This window comes from Bos javanicus, chromosome 3, assembly GCF_032452875.1.
Source record: "Bos javanicus breed banteng chromosome 3, ARS-OSU_banteng_1.0, whole genome shotgun sequence".
Lineage (NCBI taxonomy): Eukaryota > Metazoa > Chordata > Mammalia > Artiodactyla > Bovidae > Bos > Bos javanicus.
Window position 1 is genome coordinate 93,576,568 of NC_083870.1, and position 20,916 is coordinate 93,597,483.

General features: G+C 38.6%; 1 protein-coding gene across 2 annotated transcripts in view; it reads right to left on the reverse strand.

Moving 5' to 3' along the window:
- The window catches only part of LOC133244577 (sterol carrier protein 2), a 119,518-nt gene that overhangs the window by 67,046 nt on the left and 31,556 nt on the right, over positions 1-20,916 (reverse strand). Inside the window, exons 7-9 of one of the 2 annotated variants that reach the window (XM_061411939.1) lie at positions 10,302-10,365; positions 4,514-4,600; positions 855-1,005 (exon numbers count right to left, since the gene is read on the reverse strand). In XM_061411939.1, the coding sequence (XP_061267923.1) occupies positions 855-1,005; positions 4,514-4,600; positions 10,302-10,365 (302 nt within the window). The remainder of the gene's footprint in view (positions 1-854; positions 1,006-4,513; positions 4,601-10,301; positions 10,366-20,916) is intronic. The other variant, XM_061411941.1, reaches the window with a different exon arrangement.

Genomic DNA, 20,916 nt, shown 5'->3' on the forward strand with positions numbered 1-20,916 from the left:
TTTATAATTCCTCATGCCATATCCAGTGCTGTTACAAAACTCTGTTAAACCACAATATACAGTTGTGGTAGACTGAAGAGATTTATCAAGAGACTATTATGATTCACTGAAAAATATGGGTGAATTTCTACATGAAAGTAAATAATCTTCTTTTATCAACAGAAGATCATGTAGGATTCAAATCATTTTTCCAATATTCATGCTTTTAACACCCTTTAACTTGCAAACTCAACTCTTTTCCAAGCAATAAAATTGTGATATAATGGAAAATGTACTACAATTGGAAAAACCTAAGTTCTACCTCTACCATACCCTATCTTGGGGAACTTATAGAAACATTTTAAAATTCAAAGACTTATTATAAAATCATTTTATAAACTCTAATGTAAACCATATGCTTACTTACATATATGTGTGTACACAATGCATATTTTTATATGTATATATGTATGTATCTTCAAATATTCAACCTAGAGTTCTGGCTCAGAATTCTCATTTTTTTTACTTCCTCCATTTTGTACTCAATCTGCAGTCAGAATTTTTAAAGTGCTAAGGGTCAAAAAGTTCCTCAAAACATCCTTGTTTTTTTTTTTTTTTTAAATTCTATAAGACTGGAGTTCTGGGCATATTTAATCATTCCATAATTTTTTAAAATAGAACACTAGTTAGTTAGAAGTCCATATGTTCTCATAAGTGATTTTCCCTTAGATTCTTAAATGATGGGTTACAATACTAAATTTTCTAGACCAATTTTTTTCAAGTAAATAAACTTTCAGAGCTGATGACATGATGTCACTTTAAACTTTTAAAAAGAAATCCCTCAACTGATTAATAAAACAGAACCTGAGACACACCATTTTAATAATGCTTTTTCCTTCAAATGAGCTTGGCATATCAGTCACCATCTCTTGAGCCAAAATTTCCACAGCTTTGGGTTTCAGGTTATGCTTCTGTACAAATGCTTCACTAGCCAAAATTGCTGCGGCAGCACCATCTGAAGTGGGACTAAGAGGAGGTAAAATGGTTATTGATATCCTGTTCACTTCAATCCTAGGATTTCAGACTAGGAGTTCTTACAATGTGGAAAGACAGGCAGGGAGAGGATGCTTGCTGGTCACTGGACTGTCCTAGTAATACCCGTAGTTAAAAATTACACATGCTTCTCATCTGAAGATTGAACCTCTAGCAAGAACTTAAAGGCTGCCGATCACTGCTTAGACTCTATGGGTCTCTCCCCAAAAGTTCTTACTGCAAAGAATTCCAGGTTTGCCTTTGCAGACACACAAGGTATTTTCTGGTGACTTCTGAGGAGTCCACAATGTTATTTCTAAGCTAATACAATAAAGATTTTACTCTAGGCCTAACTAGCTCCAACTTTGTTCTCTCTCAAATAATCAGTCCTGAAATCCTTTTGAAAAATGGGAAATGATGGAATAGGAGATACCAGAAAATCCATGGTTTGGTTAAGACTTTTGTGATCTGCTTAAGGAGAGATAAGAAAGCCTTCCTCAGTGATCAGTGCAAAGAAATAGAGGAAAATAATAGAATGGGAAACACTAGAGATATCTTCAAGAAAATTAGAGATACCAAGGGAACATTTCATGCAAAGATGGGCACAATAAAGGACAGAAATGGTGTGGACCTAACAAAAGCAGATGATATTAAGAAGAGGTGGCAAGAATACACAGAAGAACTATACAAAAAAGATCTTCACAACCAAGATAATCACGATGGTGTGGTCACTCACCTAGAGCCAGACATCCTGGAATGTGAAGTCAAGTGGGCCGTAGGAAGCATCACTACGAACAAAGCTAATGGAGGTGATGGAATTCCAGTTGAGCTATTTCAATCCTAAAAGATGATGCTGTGAAAGTGCTGCACTCCATATGCCAGCAAATTTGGAAAACTCATCAGTGGCCACAGGACTGGAAAAGGACAGTTTTCATTCCAATCCCAAAGAAAGGCAATACCAAAGAATGCCCAAACTACCACACAATTGCACACATCTCACACACTAGCAAAGTAATGCTCAAGATTCTCCAAGCCAGGCTTCAGTAATACATGAACCATGAACTTCCAGATGTTCAAGCTGAATTTAGAAAAGGCAGAGGAACCAGAGATCAAATTGCCAACCTCTGCTGGATCATTGATAAAGCAAGAGTTTCAGAAAAAACATCTACTTCTGTTTTATTGACTAAGCCAAGCCATTTACTGCGTGGATCACAACAGACTGTGAAAAATTCTTCAAGAAAGGGGAATACCAGACCACCTGACCCGCCTCCTGAGAAATCTGTAAGCAGGTCAAGAAGCAACAGTTAGAACTGGACATGGAACAACACACTGGCTCCAAATTGGAAGGAGTACATCAAGGCTGTATATTGTCATCCTGCTTATTTAATTTATATGCAGAGTACATTATGAGAAATGCTGGGCTAGATGAAACACAAGCAGGAATCAAGATTGCCGGGAGAAATATCAATAACCTCAGATATGCAGATGACACCACCCTTATGGCAGAAAGCAAAGAGGAACTAAAGAGCCTCTTGATGAAAGTGAAAGAGGAGGGTGAAAAAGCTGGCTTGAAACTCAACATTCAAAAAACGAGGATCATGGCATCCAGTCCCATCACTTCATGGGAAATAGATGGGGAAACAATGGAAACAGTGACAGACTTATTTTCTTAGGCTCCAAAATCACTGCAGATGGTGACTGCAGCCATGAAATTAAAAGGCACTTGCTTCTTGGAAGAAAAGCTATGACCAACCTAGACAGCAATGATTACGGTGAAGATCGCTCAGTCATGTCTGACTCTTTGCGACCCCATGGACTTAGCCTACCAGACTCCTCTGTCCATGGGATTTTCCAGGCAATAGTACTGGAGTGGATTGCCATTTCCTTCTCCAGGGAACTTCCCAACCCAGGGATCGAACCCAGGTCTCCCACATTGTAGACAGACGCTTAACCGTCTGAGCCACCAGGGAAGTCCACCTAGACAGCATATTCAAAAAAAGCATATTGCCAACAAATCCATCTAGTCAAAGCTATGGTTTTTCCAGTAGTCATGTGCAGATGTGAGAATTGGACTATAAAGGAAGCTGAATGCCGAAGAATTGATGCTTTTGAACTGTGGTGTTGGAGAAGACTCTTGAGAGTCCCTTGGACTGAAAGGAGATAAAACCAGTCAATTGTAAAGGAAATCAGTCCTGAATATTCATTGGAAGGAATGATGCTGAAGCTGAAACTCCCACTTTGGCCACCTAATGTGAAGAACTGACTCATTGGAAAAGACCCTGATGCTGGGAAAGATTGAAGGTGGGAGGAGAAGGGGACTACAGAGGGTGAGATAGTTGGATGGCATCACCAACTCGATGGAAATGAGTTTTAGTAAGTTCTGGAAGTTGGTGATGGACAGGGAAGCCTGGTGTGCTGCAGTCCACGGGGTTGCAAAGAGTAGGACATGACTGAGTGACTGAACTGAACTGATCTCAAAATAGGCCTTCTCCTTACAGCAGGCTGTGAAAGAAGGTAGCAAATACAAGAAGCTTTCTCTGAATTGAAAGTGAAAGTGAAAGTCACTCAGTCATGTCCAACTCTTTGGGACCCCATGGACTGTACAGTTCATGGAATTCTCCAGGCCAGAATATTGGAGTGGGTAGCCTTTCCCTTCTTCAGGGGATCTTCCCAACCCAGGGATCAAACCCAGGTCTCCCACATTGCAGGCCGATTCTTTACCTGCTGAGCCACAAGGGAAGCCCAAGAATACGGGAGTGGGTAGCCTATCCCTTCTCCAGCAGAACTTCCCGACCCAGGAATTGAACCGGGGTCTCCTGCATTGCACGTGGATTCTTTACCAACTGAGCTATCAGGGAAGCTCTCTCTGAGTTGAGTTGTACTTTAAAAATGGGCAGATCTTTATACTGCAACAGATCAAAACGAACACCACTTGTTCATTTGCATCCCAGCCAGGATCTCCAGGACACACCCAGGTGATTATTAAACATAGGTGGGAGCTATGCAATATTAATTCAGTTTTCTAGGAGACAGATAATGTCAAGCAATTTTCAAGATGGGGCTGCTATCATTATTAGAGCTACAACTTTTTTCTTGTTTTACCTTTATTCTTAGTTACTATAATTGAGTAAAATTTCCTACAGTAGAAATATACAACAGAGGAAATGAAATGATCAAGGGAAAAATCTTTGGTTTCCACTGTCCCAAGTTGCATTTAAATGAATAAACACTATTAGAACAGAGTAGGTGAAAGGCATGAGAGAAGGAAGTAAAATATATAATATTCAAAGAGAAAAGACAGCCTGTCTCTAGACAAAAACAGAAAGTAAGGGTGCTCACTCCAGTGTAAGGACTATACTTAGGAGTTCTATACACAGGAGTTCTATAAAAGCACGTACAGACACAGATATACCCAGATACAGAGCCTAAGGTTTACCCAAGGGGTGGGAGTCGGGGAGAAGGGATAGTACTTCTATTAAATATTAAAATGTGTTTTTCTTACCAACATTGTAAGACTGTCAAAAAGTCAAAAATTTTTCGAGACGTCATCACTTCATCTAAGCTGTACTCCTTTTGGAACTGGGAATACCTAAATATATAAAATAAATAGTTACAGAATGTGGGGTAGCAATTTCAATTTTTGTTGAAGATGTTCTGGTTTAGAAGTTAAAGAGAGATTAATATGGAAATATTATTTTCAAAAACAAAAGACATGCTTTCATCAACCATTTCTAAATAAGTAATTTGAATTAATTTTTTAAATTCCTAACTCTAAAATACCACATTATATAATAAAAATTGTGTCTAATTTTTGTCCTGGATTTCTGGCATGGAAATTTTGAAACCCTTGGAATTTCCTAAGTAACAGGAGTATGTTTGCTATGCTAATTAGGTGACTTCCATGGGTCCCCTTGTTAGCTGGTGGATAAGGAAGGGGTGAGGCAGGGGCCTGGTCACCAGAAAGACCACCCATGCCAACACAGGATTTGGACTTTTGAGCCAGTGTGACCCCTAGGCAAAAAAGGGACAGTTAGAGATCAAGTTCAATCAAGTGGCCAAGATTTAATGGAGTATACCTACATAATGAAACCCCAATGAAAACCCAATGGACATGACTTTGAGCAAACTCCAAGAGACAGGGATGGACAGGGAAGCTTGGATTGCTGCAGTCCATGGGGTCACAAAGAATAAGACATGACAGCGACTGAACAACAAATGAAAATTCTGGACACTGAAGCTTGGTGAAGCCCTCTGGTTGGTGAGTACCTTCACATACCAGGACGGTGATGTGCTGCGACACCACAGGAAGAAGGCATGGAAGCTCTTCACTAGGAACCTTTCCAGACCTCACCTTATGTGACTCTTCTTTTGACTGTTCCTCAATTGTGAAGTGAAGTGAAGTGAAAGTCGTTCAGTTATGTCCAACTCTTTGCGATGCCATGGACTATACAGTCCATGAAATTCTCCAGGCCAGAATACTGGAGTGGGTGGCCTTTCCCTCCTGCAACCCAGGGATCAAACCCAGGTCTTCCTCACTGAATCAAATCAGCATCTCCTGCACTGAAGGCGGATTCTTTACCAGCTGAGCTAGCAGGGAAACCCCTTTATGATAATACTTTAATTGTAAGTACATACAGTACTCTTCTTCCCTTCTGGCTTCCCTTGTGGCTCAGCTGGTAAAGAATCTGCCTACAATGTGAGAGACCTGGGTTTGATCCCTGGGTTCCCCTGGGCTTCCCTTGTGGCTCAGTGGGTAAAGAATCTGCCCGCAATGAGGGAGACCTGGGTTTGATCCCTGGGCTGGGAAGATCCCCTGGAGAAGGGAAAGGCTACCCACTATACAGTCCATGGAGTCACAAAGAGTCAAACACGACTGAGAGACTTTCACTTCACAGTACTTTTCTGGGTTCTGTGAGTCATTCTACTGAATTATCAAACATGAGAGGATCATGGGAATCCCTGAATTAATAGTCACTTGGTCAAAAGGGCAGGTGGCCTGGGGGCCCTGCTCAGACTGCCATCTAACATGAAGGCAGTCTTGTGAAGCCTTAATTCATGTGTGTGTATTAACTCCAGGTGGTTAGTACCAGAATTAAATCGCAATACATCCAGCTGGTGTCAGGCCAGTTGGAGAATTATAAAAACACTATTTCCTTAAAAGTACAACTAAATGACTTGCAATTCAGCCAACTTTTGTGGTAATGACATTATACAACTACATTTAATAAAGGCTAACAGAGTTCCTAAATAAATGTACAGAGTCTTTAATAAAATGTCTACATTTTTTAAAACACATTTCCTTTTTTGATCACTGCAAAGAAGAAACTCATTTTTACCCTGTTTGGTGCATCTAACAATATAATAAAATGGTTTCAGAAATTGCTCTGGCAAAAACAAATAGACACAGTAGGGGAGTTTCCAAAAGCAAAATCCAACTGTTGTGAAAGTTAACAAGCAATTCCAGTGTTTAGAAACAAAGCCCATGTAACTCAGATCTGCACACTACTATCTATACCTTTGCTTCTAATGTCAACTTTGTCCATCACCAACTTTCAAAAAAGGACTTTATTTAACCCAGATCCTGTACTAGATGATGGGGATATGAACACAGTCCCTATTCTCAAGGAGCTTAGTCTGAACCCACAGCAATAAAAAACACCATTCTAGTATGATAAATGCCATGATAGAAATGTTATACAAGGTGCCATGGGAGCAACAGGATATGCATCAAACCCAGATACCAAAAAGGCTTCCTTTCCAAGGCTGCAAATAAGAGGAAGTGGGAGACAGAGAATTCCTGGCAAAAAGGTCAGCACCTGGGGCAGGAGACATGAACAGGATCAGATCATCAAAGTCCAGTATATAGCGTTTCCATTTGATACTGAAAACAAGAAAGAACTTATAAAGGAGATTAAGCTGGGGAGTGACATGACCAGATTTGTATTTCAGTAAGAAGGCTGTGTAATGGAAAAGAGACAGTTAAAAGACATTACCAAAAGCAGGTAAATCAACGAAGAGATTAGGGCAATAACTAAGGCAAGAAATGACAAGGGTTTAAAATAGGAAATTACAAGTGAAAGATGAAGTGAACCAACGAATTCAAGAGATAGTAAAGAGACAGAATCACTAGGATTCCATTCATCCTTGTTGCTGCTGCTGCTGCTGCTAAGTTGCTTCAGTCGTGTCCGACTCTGTGCGACCCCAGGGTCGGCAGCCCACGAGGCTCCCCCGTCCCTGGGATTCTCCAGGCAACCATTCATCCCTGCTCATCTGCATTTCATATGGGACAGTGAGGAAGAAGGGAAAGTCAAGGATGACTTCTAGTTTTCTACCTTAAATCACTGGATATATGTTGATGTGATTCACCAAGAGGAAAAATACTAAAGGAAAAACACTGTGGAGGGGAAATGGGAAATTCTGTATGGACATGTTGACTCTGAGGCACCTATGGGACATCTAAGTGAAGACAACTAGGACAGAATTATAGACACAGGTCTGAAGGCTCAAGTGGCAGAAGCTACCCCTAATCCTATTATTTACTGATCACAGATTCTCACTGCCTTTAGGTGTTCTTATAATTTGTGAGGAAGCACTCGAGAATAATTCTTAACCTTCTTAGAAATACGTTACAAGGTATTTCTAATGACTGATTAGCAAACACAGAATTATCTTTCTTCACTAGCCAAGCAAAATCTAGTATAAGAAGTTAGCAACTTAAATAGAAGGCTATTCTTGGGCTGTTTCAATGAGTTCTAAATGAAGAAGCTGAAATTCAGAGATAATATTGGCCTATTCAACAGAATTGAGGACTTATAATACATAGCAGAGGATCCATGAGGACATGGAACTTATCCTTCTTGCTCACTGCTATAACACTAGCAGCTTAATGAGTGTCTTACATATAGCAAGCTACTGAATACATATTATCTGAGTGAATGAAATTCCTTTAGAAGAATGCTGTAATGAGTGGATAAATGAGTGCCTGGTTAGGCAAGGAATTAAGTAAAAGAAAGACTTAGAACGGAGAAGGCGATGGCACCCCGCTCCAGTACTCTTGCCTGGAAAATCCCATGGACGAAGGAGCCTGGTGGGCTGTAGTCCATGGGGTCGCTAAGAGTCGGACACGACTGAGCAACTTCACTTTCGCTTTTCACTTTCATGCATTGGAGAAGGCAATGGCAACCCACTCCAGTGTTCTTGCCTGGAGAATCCCAGGGACGGGAAGCCTGGTGGGCTGCCGTCTATGGGGTCGCACAGAGTCAGACATGACTGAAGTGACTTAGCAGCAGCAGTAGCAGCAAGACTTAGAAGCTTTGCTTCTCTGGGGAAAGTCCAGAGCTGAGCTTTGGAGCCTCAAAGCCAGGAACTACAGTACTGTCAATTCCTCAGTATGTTGGTATAGTTCCTTACCTGTTTTGGGAAATGACAAGGACTTTTAATGGTTCTCCAGATTCTGAGGACAAAGAAGTCAATTCTAGATCATATTTATGAGCTTAAGACAGCTCATCCTAACTGCTTTTCAGTAACAGCAAAGTTTGTTGAGCATATACTATGTTCCAATACCCTAATAGGAACGAAAGATACAGAAAAGATACAGAGATATAATCTCTGCTCAAGAACCATCATCATCAGAGAAAAAGATTTATAAATAAGATACAGTGTGATATGTTATAATAGAGGTATACAGATGGTACAATGAAGCTTATAAGAAAAAATAATTATGACCAGGAAGTTCTAAGAAAGTATTAGGAGAAGCAATGATACTTGGAATGGGACTTGATGAATAAGTAGATACTCATCAAACAACAGAAAGACAGAAAGACATTCCAGGGAGAGCTAACACATAACTAAAAACACAGAAATAAGCACTACATAGTACACTTAGGAAATACCAAGTTATCTGGTGAAGGGAGAGATTGAGAATAATCAGGGAAGAAGGAAATAAGACCAATAAAGTAGAATGCGGCCAAATTATAACAGGCTTCTTATCTTAAATGCCATTTTATTAGATAAGCAAGGGAATTAACCAAACCTTCCACAATACCCTTTATTTCACAAAATACCCTTAGATTTAGGGCATGGGATTGGATATTATTCGTTAGTTAGGTATGCCTTGAATTCAAACATCAATTTAAAATCAGAAGAATGAGAAGAACATGAATGAGAAGTAGCATGAAGTATTAGACATAGGTGGTAATGATCCACTGTGATATAAAATCTCCCTTATCATAGTTTTATGTTTATTAAACATGGTAAATTTTAATAGTTCAGAAACAATTTACTGAGCACCTATTATGTTCCAGACTCTGCACTAAACATTAAGAACATAAAGATAAGAGATGATTCTTGTTCTCAAGAAGTTTATAGTCTAGAAGGAAAAATATAAACATTGTTTTGCCTCTATTTAGGATGATACTGAACAAGGTGCCTAATTTCAGTAAGCCTCATTTTCATCATCTATAAAATAAAAATAAAAATAACTACCTTATAGGGTCCTTGAGAGGATTAAATGAAAATATACATAAAAGTACGCAGCACAGTGACACAGAGTTGGCATTTAATAAAATTAGCCACTATTCTTTTATTGCCTAGTGGCATTGCTTTTGTAGAGATTCCAGTGGTATGGCACTAATTCAATTCCCAATGAACCTATTTTATTTAGGAACCTTTAAGTATATTGCCATGAGCCACACATTTCACTAGGTATTAGGGATTCAAAGATTAATTATCAGTAATACATATAATGTAATTTTACTTCAGACTATATTTTACTATACAAATCACAATATTATTGTACCAGAGTAAGAGTTAATGAAACTAACATGATTAAAACACAAATAATGTAATATAAAGTCATTAAAACTACCAACAAATGTTTTACAAACATTCTAATTGATCAAAACAAACTAGGAAACGTTTTTAAAAATGTTCTAAAATGGGGCCTGGTTATTTCCAATTAAAATTATTATAATAAATTTCATGTACTAGGGTTGGAACCAATGACAAATTACATCTTTTAACATAAGCCATTCACATTCTTTCTTAAAAGAGCCACTAAACTCAAATGGCATCCCAAATACTAAACAACAACAACAAAAATATAAACAGACCAAAATCTAAATTGAAAAGTAGTCAAAAGTTTACTTGGGCACAAGCTTTTCCTAAGGAAAAAAATTTCAAGTTATTAATGACATCTTTGAGTTCTTGCATTTGCTTTTCAACTATAAAGCTGCACATTACATAAGCGAATAACCCATATTTTCACTACTTCTTGTCTCCGAAATACTTACGGGTTATTAACTGAATGTTTATGATTTTTCCATCCAATTTTTGCAAAGTGTTCAAGTGTTGTTCCTGTAGAGAAAGCAAACTTCTATTAGCAAGTTAATGTCTTCCTGCTGCTTATTAACAAATGTCGCAGTGGAACTCAGTATCCTGCTAAATATTTCCACATGTTCCCATGTGCAGATATTAGTATTGAAAACTTCAACACTGACCCTTCAGATAAACATTTCTTTATAATTAAATGGGTATATTTAATGAATTGAATCAACTAATAATCATATGATACGAAAATAGTTCAAACGGGCCTATTCTACCTCATACAACTAGGATCTAGTTTCAAAAACCAGAAACTACAGTTTAGGGCCGAGTGGTTATAAGGCAGGAAAGCACTGCCAGCAATTCTTCAAGAAGTTCAATCCCCATGCCAAAAGATCCCAATCCCCTGGACAAAGTGAATTTTCCAATTCATAACTTCCAGGGCCTGATCTTCTTTTTCCTTATAATAAGGCAGGAGGGCCTATAGAAAAGTTACAGTCTAATGAAAAAGTGTGTGCTTTTCAAATTAACAGAAAGTTTAGAGATTACTATGAGAAAACAAAAGCAAGCACGCTACTGAAGCATGATCTGCAAAAATCTTTTTTACTATTTTTAAGGAGATGAAAGAATAAAATAGATTTTGAATCCTCCATTGGAGCAGAAAGACCAAGGAAGGAAAAAGTCCACTGACTGGAGTTGATAATATTATGTTCATAGACAGCATAATAACGTGGAGAGTTCCCATTTCTGTTTTCTCTCTATCAAAGAGGGTAATCCTCAGAGCAGAAATGACACATATAACTAAGCGAATATTCTCTCAATTCTAATAAAAATGGAAGAAGGCAGAGACCACACTGGTTATTTCATACCAGTAACACTAGTGAGTGCTCCAGAAACAGATGGTATGAGTTCAGTAAGAACAAGCCATATCAAATTATTAATGATATCTTTTTCATATTGGCTAGTAGATCAAATGAAACATAGCATCTAGATAAAAAAGACAAAATCTTTTTTTTTTAATAACTGAAGTTTCTTTTTTAGTATTTATTTTATTTTTTGCTTATCTGGCTGTGCCAGGTCTTAGTTGCAGCATGTGGGATCTTTCAGTTGCAGCATGCAGGATCTAGTTCCCTGAACAGGGATTGAACCCAGGCCCCCCAGCACTGGGAACATGAAGTCTTAGCCAGGTGGACCACCAGGGAAGTCCCAACAATGGACAATCTTTAAGATCATCTTTTGGGACAAGATAAGGAAATACTGTAAAGTGAGCTTTGTTTCCTTTTGGTTTTCAGGGGCTTGGGGATGTTATTAAAAATATACAGATTCTTCTGTCAAGTTTATGTAGCACTTGCTTAAACAAAGTTAAACTAATTTCTTTATGGCAAAACATTCAGAGCCTTTACCATTGCATGTGTATTATGACTGTCCAAAAGGGAGTTAAAGTATGAAGCATTTTCCAACTTAACTGACCACATCATAAGAGGATTTTAAGAGCCAACAGAACACAGAATCGCTGATCAATGAAAGGCACTGATCAATGTAGTAACTTAGAGAAAAGTCTCTACTACTAATCTCTAACTTCAGCCATGCTCTGGGTAATATTTCTAAAAATTGGATTAGAAAATTAAAGTTATGCTCATCAAATCTGAAACTGGGAGAGACTGCTACAATGTTGGATTCAAATAGACTTCGAAGAGATTTATCAATGAGATGGCTCAGAATATAATTAATTAAATGCCCAGTTCTATTCTTGAATACCCAAAACTGCCTAAGAAAAGGAGCAGCAGCCATGAGAAAAGCTCTGAGGGTCTGTTCCACTATAAACTCAATGTGAATCACCAGTGTGATGAGATTACCAGAAAAGCTTACATGCGATCACAGTACAGGAATTAGTCTGGTGATGTGGGTAATGAAACAATTGTAATAGAACCCAGACAAGTGCAGACATTAGCATGCAGTCATTAGGAGGCAAAGGTTACTGCAATATCATTAGTGGGCCCCTCCCATAAACAGCCAACTGTCAATGAGCCCATTGGAGTGGTGGTCATCAGGTGTAGAGTGAATTAAAAGGCAAATCCCGGTCTTCTTCCAGGGGCCTTCTAGCTCACCTGGCCTTGGACCAGTGGATGAGCTGGAGGGCCCAGGGAACAGGTAGGGGCTATGTCCTGCAAGGCTCTAGAACCCTCCCCAAGATCACACACTGGCAGGGCCAGGCCTTGAAGCAGCAGTGAACCTCTCCCCCATTCCTGTCTCTGAGACCTAATAGCAATGGCAGTCTGCCTGGGTCACAGTCTGTGGGACCTGTCCCTACCCACTTCCTCCTCCCCATTTGGGAGACATGAGGAGCCTCAGGGCCAGTTGGGTTGGGTGCCTGGCTCCCTCAGTGATGACAGCTGGGCAGGGTCTGGGGACCAACTGAGGTCTACCTCCTCCTCTTAGCCAGGACTAGGACTTCAGAGGGCGAAACTGGCCCTTGGGACCTTGCCCGTTCTTATTAGAAGAAAAAAATAACATTTGCTGGTAGAGATTTACAGGAACTTCATTACCTGACTATGACCTGACTTCTAGAACAAAGGACGTGGCCCCAAGAAGTTTACGATAACTAACCACACCCCTCCTCACCTTTCCTATAAAAGAGATTTGATGAAAGCTTTTGGGGTTTTAAGGCATGAGCCACCCTTCTTGCATCTCCTCCATAAACCTTTCTCTGTTCCAAACTCTAAAATTTCAGACTTGTTTGGCCTCTCTGTGCATCAGGCACATGGACGTGCATTTCAGTAACATAATGAGAAACAGTTAAAGGAACAAGGTCTGTCTGGCTTCAGATATTTGACAGGCAATAAGGTGAAAGAGGCTTGTTCTATTAATATGAGTCTCAGAAGACAGAAACTATAGGGAGAGAGATTTGAATTCAACATGAAAAAGGGCACTGTAACAATTAGAATCACCCAGAAAAATGGAATGAGTAGTGTCTGTGGCAAGTTTCTTGTCACAGGAAGTACAAATGCTTTACTATCATCCATTAGAAGATTTATAAGCAATTCATACACGGATTTATAGGAAGAAGGGCAGATAAACTATATAAAAGCACCTGGTATAGTGTCTAAAATGGAGATATTCAGTAGATATTATGTCTTTCCTTCTTGTTTTCTTACTATGGGATCAAATTAATCTATACAAGGTAGCAACCCTTTGAAAAATATTCGGCCAATCCCTTACCATGTATTTATGAAGCCAGGACACAGATAGAGGGCTTGCTGACTCCTGATTCTGAACTGCCAATTCACACTTTTGGTTGTTTTAAGAATATGCATGGTATAAGAAGATCTCAATCTCCTGGAATCAAACTTTGAAGCCACAAAAATCTCCTGACTCTATGGCAGAATGTAAGCTACTACAAACATTCTTACCTATTCATTTCTAGGACACATTCAAAAATGGCAATTTCAAGTGACAACTTGAAACTCAATGAAATTCTACAATTCACTAGAAATCTACTGGATGAAGAATAACATTTCGTACATTTATACTTCAAATTTTAGGCTAGAAAAAACTGTCCAACTACTATGACTAATGTAAAACTTTAGAAAAGATTGAAAACGCACCAGACACAGGATTTCCAGCTAGCTGAGGGCAATGGAAGTGGCCAAAATCTCTGTATCCTCAAAAACAATACCAATAAACAAGAAGAACAAATAAAACTGCACAAAGTCATACCCTCAGCATAACTAGACAAAAGAAAACACAAAACTTCAAATTACCTATAAGTGGAAAAAAAAGATAAAGGTGAAAAGAAAAGTAACCAAATATCTGCCCATAACTTCCACAGTAACAGCTCTCACGTCCACAGGATGCCTCTAGGGAAGAAGGGCAGTCTGAAAACACTGCAGAGGAGAGGAGTGGGGAGTTAGTGGTAGGCTTACAATTGCTCTGAAACTACCACCCAGAAGAGAAAGACTCCCCCTAAGAGTGAAACACTTGTAGAAAAATGTTGAAATGTTGCTGCAAAAAGTGAAAAAAATGTTGCAATAAATCAAATCATGACTATAGGGAAGGGTGAGAAAAGTACAGGAGATCCAAGGTGGTGTAATCTTTTGAAAGAATTAAAGGACACTTTCTCAACACCATTTAAAGAAAGAAAGGAAGGAAGGAAGAAACAAAGACAAACGAAGGAAGAAACAAAGGGGGGAGAGAGAGAGAAAGAAAGGAAGGAAGGAAACCATGAAAGAGAAAGAAAAAAATATATATATAATATATATATATATGAGATATATATTAAATATATATATGAGATCCTGAAGCCAGAATTGTACTTAATAGTACAATTGTAACAATTGTACTAATAGTACAATTATAACAGTACAATAATAACATTTCCTACAATGGATTGTTGTGAGAATTGAATGAGATAATATGCGTATGGAAATGTATTCATTCATTCATTAAAAAAAACAGTTACTGAACATTTAAATATCCTAGAGACTGTAGGAAAAAAAGAGGGGAAAAACCCTTTTTTCTGGCCAGATTACATGCCAACCACTGTTGCTAGGCTGCATGGATTGAAGGTAAACAAAATAAACATAATTTCTACTTTCAAACAAGTTTATAAGAGAAATAAGGAACACAAAAATTAAACAAGTAAAACTACATACAATAAATATATGAATATAAATAGAGCTAAGTGCTATGAAGGAAAGCAATAGGAAACTATCTATTAAAAATAATAACAGGAGGGATCCACTTTAATTAGAATGATGAAGAAAAGGGCCTCTAAGATTAATTAATTACAGAATACCTGTTCTATGCCAGGCACTCTTCTAAGTAACAGTCAAAGAGCAGGGAATAAAACAAACAAAAATCAGTGAGCCCTTACAAAGAGTTGACAAATGAAGAGAAGCTAAAGGCAAAGGAGAAGAGGAAAGATATACCTATCTGAATGCAGAGTTCCAAAGAACAGCAAGGAGAGATAAGAAAGCATTTCTCAGTGATCAATAAAAAGAAATAGAGGAAAATAATAGAATGGGAAAGACTAGAGATCTCTTCAAGAAAATTAGAGATACCAAGGGAACATTTCATGCAAAGATGGGCACAATAAAGGACAGAAACAGTAAGGACCTAACAGAAGCAGAAGGTATTAAGAAATAGCAAGAATACACAGAAGAACTATACAAGAAAGATCTTCATGACCCAGATAACCACAATAGTGTGATAACTTACCTAGAGCCAGACATCCTGGAATGTGAAGTCAAGTGGGCCTTAAGAAACATCACTATGAACAAAGCTAGTGGAGGTGATGGAATTCCAGTTGAGCTATTTCAAATCCTAAAAGACGATGCTGTGAAAGTGCTGCACTCAATATGCCAGCAAATTTGGAAAACTCAGCAGTGGCCACAGGACTCAAAAAGGTCAGTTTTCATTCCAATCCCAATAAGGCAATGCCAAAGAATGTTCAAAGTACTGCACAATTGCACTCATCTCACATGCTAGCAAAGTAATGCACAAAATTCTCTAAGAGAGGCTTCAATAGTATGTAAACCGAGAACTTTCAGGTGTTCAAGCTGGATTTACAAAAGGCAGAGGAACCAGAGATCAAATTGCCAACATCCGTTACATCGTAGAAAAAGCAACAGAGTTCCAGAAAAACATCTACTTCTGCTTTATTCACTACACAAAAGCCTTTGACTGTGTGGATCACAACAGACCGGAAAATTCTTCAAGAGATGGGAATACCAGACCACCTGACCTGCCTCTTGAGGAATTTGTAAGCAGGTCAAGAAGCAACAGTTAGAACTGGACATGAAACAACACACTGGCTCCAAATTGGGCAAGGAGTACATCAAGGTTGTACACTGTCACCTTGCTTGTTTAACTTATATGCAGAGTACATCATGCAAAATGCTGAGCTGGATGAAGCACAAGCTGGAATCAAGATTGCCGGGAGAAATATTAATAACCTCAGAAATGCAGATGACACCACCCTTATGGCAGAAAGCAAAGAGGAACAAAAGAGCCTCTTGATGAAAGTGAAAGAGAAGAGTGAAAAAGCTGGCTTAAAACCCAACATTCAAAAAATGAAGATCATGACATCCAGTCCCATCACTTCATGGCAAATAGATGGGAAAACAATGGAAACAATGAGAGACTTTATTTTCTTGGGCTCCAAAATCACTGCAGATGGTGACTGCAGCCATGAAATTAAAAGACGTTTGCTCCTTGGAAGAAAAGCTATGACAAATCTAAACAGCATATTAAAAAGCAGAAACATTACTTTGCCAACAAAGGTCTGTCTAGTCAAATCTATAGTTTTTCCAGTAGTCATGTATGGACGTGAGAGTTGGACCATAAAGAAAGCTGAGAACCGAATAATTGATGCTTTTGAACTATGTTGTTGGAGAAGAGGCCCTTGGACTGCAAGGAGATCAAACCAGTCAATCACAAAGGAAAACAGTCCTGAATATTCATTGGATGGACTGATGCTGAAGCTGAAGCTCCAATACTTTGGCCAGCTGATGCGAAGAGCTTGCTCTCTGGAAAAGACCCTGAGGCTGGGGAAGATTGAACGCAGGAGGAGAAGGGGACAACAGAGGATGAGATGGTTGAGTGGCATCACCAACTCGATGGACATGAGTTTGAGCAAGCTGCAGATGTTGTTGATGGACAGGGAAGCTTGGCGTGCTGCAGTCCATGGGCTGCAAAAAGTCGAACAAGACTGAGCGACTGAACTGACTGAACTGTGGACTTCAATTCTGGTTGGAAGAGACATTCAAGAAATAAGAAAATACATAGAGCCAGATTTTTATAAGTGCTATAGAAAATGTTAAAGCAGAAGACAGAGGATAGGCAATTCTGGGAATGAGGGTGATGAAAGAAAGCAGAAGATGACATTTGAGCAAAGACCTGACGGAAGTAAGAAAGTTAGCACTGATATCTTAGAGTGTTTCAGAAGTTGAAATAGCAAGGCTAAGGCCCTGAATGAAGTAGCAATGTGCTTACTGTGTTTGAGGCTGGAGCAGAGAGGTGAAAGAAAAAAAATGGTAGGAAATGAAGTCAAAGAGAAAATGAGGGTTGAAAGTCAGAACATACAGAAGTTTGTAGGCCATAAAAAGACCTGAAGGTTTCAATCTGAGTGTGGTAAGAACACAATAGAGTTTTGAGCAGAGGAATGAAATGATCTAGTTTATATTTGAAAAGCACTGATCTGGAAAAAAGAAAAAATTGACTGTACAGATGCATGTGCAGAAGCAGAAAATCCATTTAGGAGACTCCTATACTCCAGGTGAGAAATTATGATAGTCTGCACTACAGAAGTGGGGGAAATGTAGAGAAATATTTCTATTTCTCATATTTATAGATATTCTGAGAAATGAGTAAAAAGGTTTGCTGATATATTGAATATTGAGTACAAGAAAAATGAAAAGGCGGGTCATAGGTCCTAGAAAGACAGAGTTATCATTTTCTGGATAGGAGAAACTTCAGGAGGAAACAATGGGGAAGGTGGAAGTTCAAGGAGACAATTAGTATTTCAGTTTCAGACCTATTAAATTTGAAAGATCTATCAGACATCTAAGCAGAAATACTTCTGTAAAGTGTTGTAGATATAAGAGGTTTTTTTTAAAGACCTAAACAGCAAAAAGAGTTGACCTTAAAAGAATAAAGAGCACTGTAGCCAAAGAAAATATAAGACTGTGGTACAAGGAATAAATTTGGCTTATTGAACACACTGAAAGGCCAGTGAGCTTACATATGGGAAGACTAGACAGCAGGAATTAAAACAAGAAATGGTTTTTAAACAGTCTCACTGTAACACAGTAATTTATAATATTAACACATATTTTGGTACCTGAATGCTATAGACTTAACTGTGTCCCCTCAGAATTCATTTGCAGATGTCCTAACAACCAATGTGATGGTATTTGGAGATGGGTATTTGCAGAGGTATAATAATCATGGTATATGAGGTCATGAGGGTGAGACTCTCCAGACAGGATTAGTGCTCTTATAAGAATCCTTAAAAAAAGAACACAGAGAATTCTCTCTCTCCCTCTGTCTCTGCACCCACACAAAAGAACAGGTCATGTGAATACACAGTGAGGTGGAGGTCACCTATGACCTAAGAAAAGAGGCTTTAGTATGATATAAACCCTATCATACATTTTGATTTTATACTTCCCAGCCTCTAGAACTATGAGAAATAAATTTCCTTGTTTGAGCTACCCAGTCTATGATATTTTCTATATCAGCCCAAGCAGACTAATACAGTGGAAATGGAGTTATACTGAACAAAAATGTAAAACATGTGAATGGCTTTGGAACCATTCTAATTCCAAAGTTTGGAACATTGCTAGTGAAAAAAACTGAAGTGCCTCGAAGAAACCAAAGAAACTGAGGATGCTGCAGATGACAGTTTACAAAAGAACAAAATCTTCCTGAAAACTGAGGAAAAGGAGACCCCTGTTACAATAGAAGCAGAAATTATAATACTACTATTACCAAAAGTTATGTAGAAACTAGATAATAAACAAAATATTGAAACTGCCGCATGACTGATTCTTGCTGCTTATAGTAAAATTCTATAATGCTATATTGCAGAAAGGACTATTAAACAAAAACAATCCAGGACTTCATAGTTTTAAAAATTCTCAGACTCTCAAAGTGGTAAAAGATGCTAAAATTAACAAATAGTCTTTGAGCAAAGATCAAAGCCAGTGCACTGCCAGAAAAGCATGGTCCAAAAATGAAGTCCAGGTTGTGACAAATCTTTTAAGACTCAGAAAAAAACAAAGACGATGCCTCAGAATACTTTTCATACAGAAAAAAAGCTCTCTAAAGAGAAAAGAGCTGTGCCTCACAATTCCTCTCAAAGGACTGCTTAGGAGTTTAAGAAGGTTGCCCCTCAGCCATCTCAGAAAGGACCCAAAGAGATTTTGCAGGTGTAATTTGTAGACAGGAGGACCAAACAAGTTTTTACAATAAAAACGAAAGCCACAAAATTTTTAAGATACAAATTTTCTACAGAGAGGATTCTTAGGTGTTAGCATTCTATTTTTGACCTGGGAGGTAAATTAGGTTACAGATATGGGCTTTGGGAGAATTCACTAAGCTGTATATTTATGTTGCGTGCATTTCTCTGACTTGAGTTATACTACACAACAACAAATTTCATATTTTTAAAAAATGCTGGGTTCAGTCACCACCATGATTCCTTGACTCTTTGAGTCTGCCCATAAACATGTGAAATTTGAGACATCTGTTACACACACAAGCAGAGATGTGAAGGTGAAAACTGGATATACAGGTAAACACTCCATCATTGACTACCCTAGCCCCCCCCAACAAATGCATTACCTTGTTTTATTTTCTTCACAGCTACTAATCATTATTTGAAATTATCTTTATTTTGTTCATATGCTACTGTCTCCCCATACTAGAAATTTAAGCAAATACCACACATCTCCTCTGCTTATTTGTTGCTTGAGAATGACTTCATTGATATCCCTAATTCTTTTTCCCTTTATGATCTGACTTTGCAGATTCCTACCTTTAAAAAAGTAGAGTATATTTCCCTATCCCTTGATTCCAAGTTTTTCATATGACTTGCTTTGGTCAAGTCTCAAAATACCTTGCATATTGCAGATTACTCTCTTCTGCTTCTGCTGTGACTATGAAAAGGACATGCCAGAGGTGGCCCGCTGGTCCCAGGAAGAGGATGAGACACCCAGCCAAACAGGAGTAAAACGGACACCCAACCTACACTCATATGATCAACCCAGACAAAAAGAGCTGAGCATGACTTAGATCCACTGCTGCTGCTGCTGCTAAGTCACTTCAGTCATGTCCAACTCTGTGCAATTCCATAGACGGCAGCCCACCAGGCTCCCTGGTCCCTAGGATTCTCCAGGCAAGAACACTGGAGTGGGTTGCCATTTCCTTCTTCAATGCATGAAAATGAAAAGTGAAAGTGAAGTCGCTCAGTCGTGTCCGACTCTTAGCGATCCCATGGACTGTAGCCCACCAGGCGCCTCCGTCCATGGGATTCTCCAAGCAAGAATACTGGAATGGGTTGCCATTTCCTTCTCCGTAGATCCACTGTTTCCCAGTCAATCTACAAACTTGTAAACTTTGATAATAATCATTGTTTAATAAAAACTGAATTTGGGAGTAGTTTGTTACACAGCAATAGTTAATTGATATGCAGACATTGGATATTTGCAGATATTGGAATACTGATATTCCAAAGAATAGCAAGGAGAGATAGAAAGCCTTCTTAAGTGAACAATGCAAAGAAATAGAAGAAAACAATAGAATGGGAAAGACTAGAGATCTCTTCAAGAAAATTAGAGATACCAAGGGACTATTTCATGCAAAGATGGGCACAATAAAGGACAGAAATGATAAGGACCTAATAGAAGCAGAAGAGATTAAGAAGAGGTGACAAGATTATATACAGGAACTGCATTAAAAAAAAAGGTGTTAATGACCTGGATAACCACAGTGGTGTGGTCACTCACCTAGAGCCAGATACCATAGAGTGTGAAGTCAAGTAGGCCTTAGGAAGCCAAACTATGAACAAAGCCAGTGGAGGGG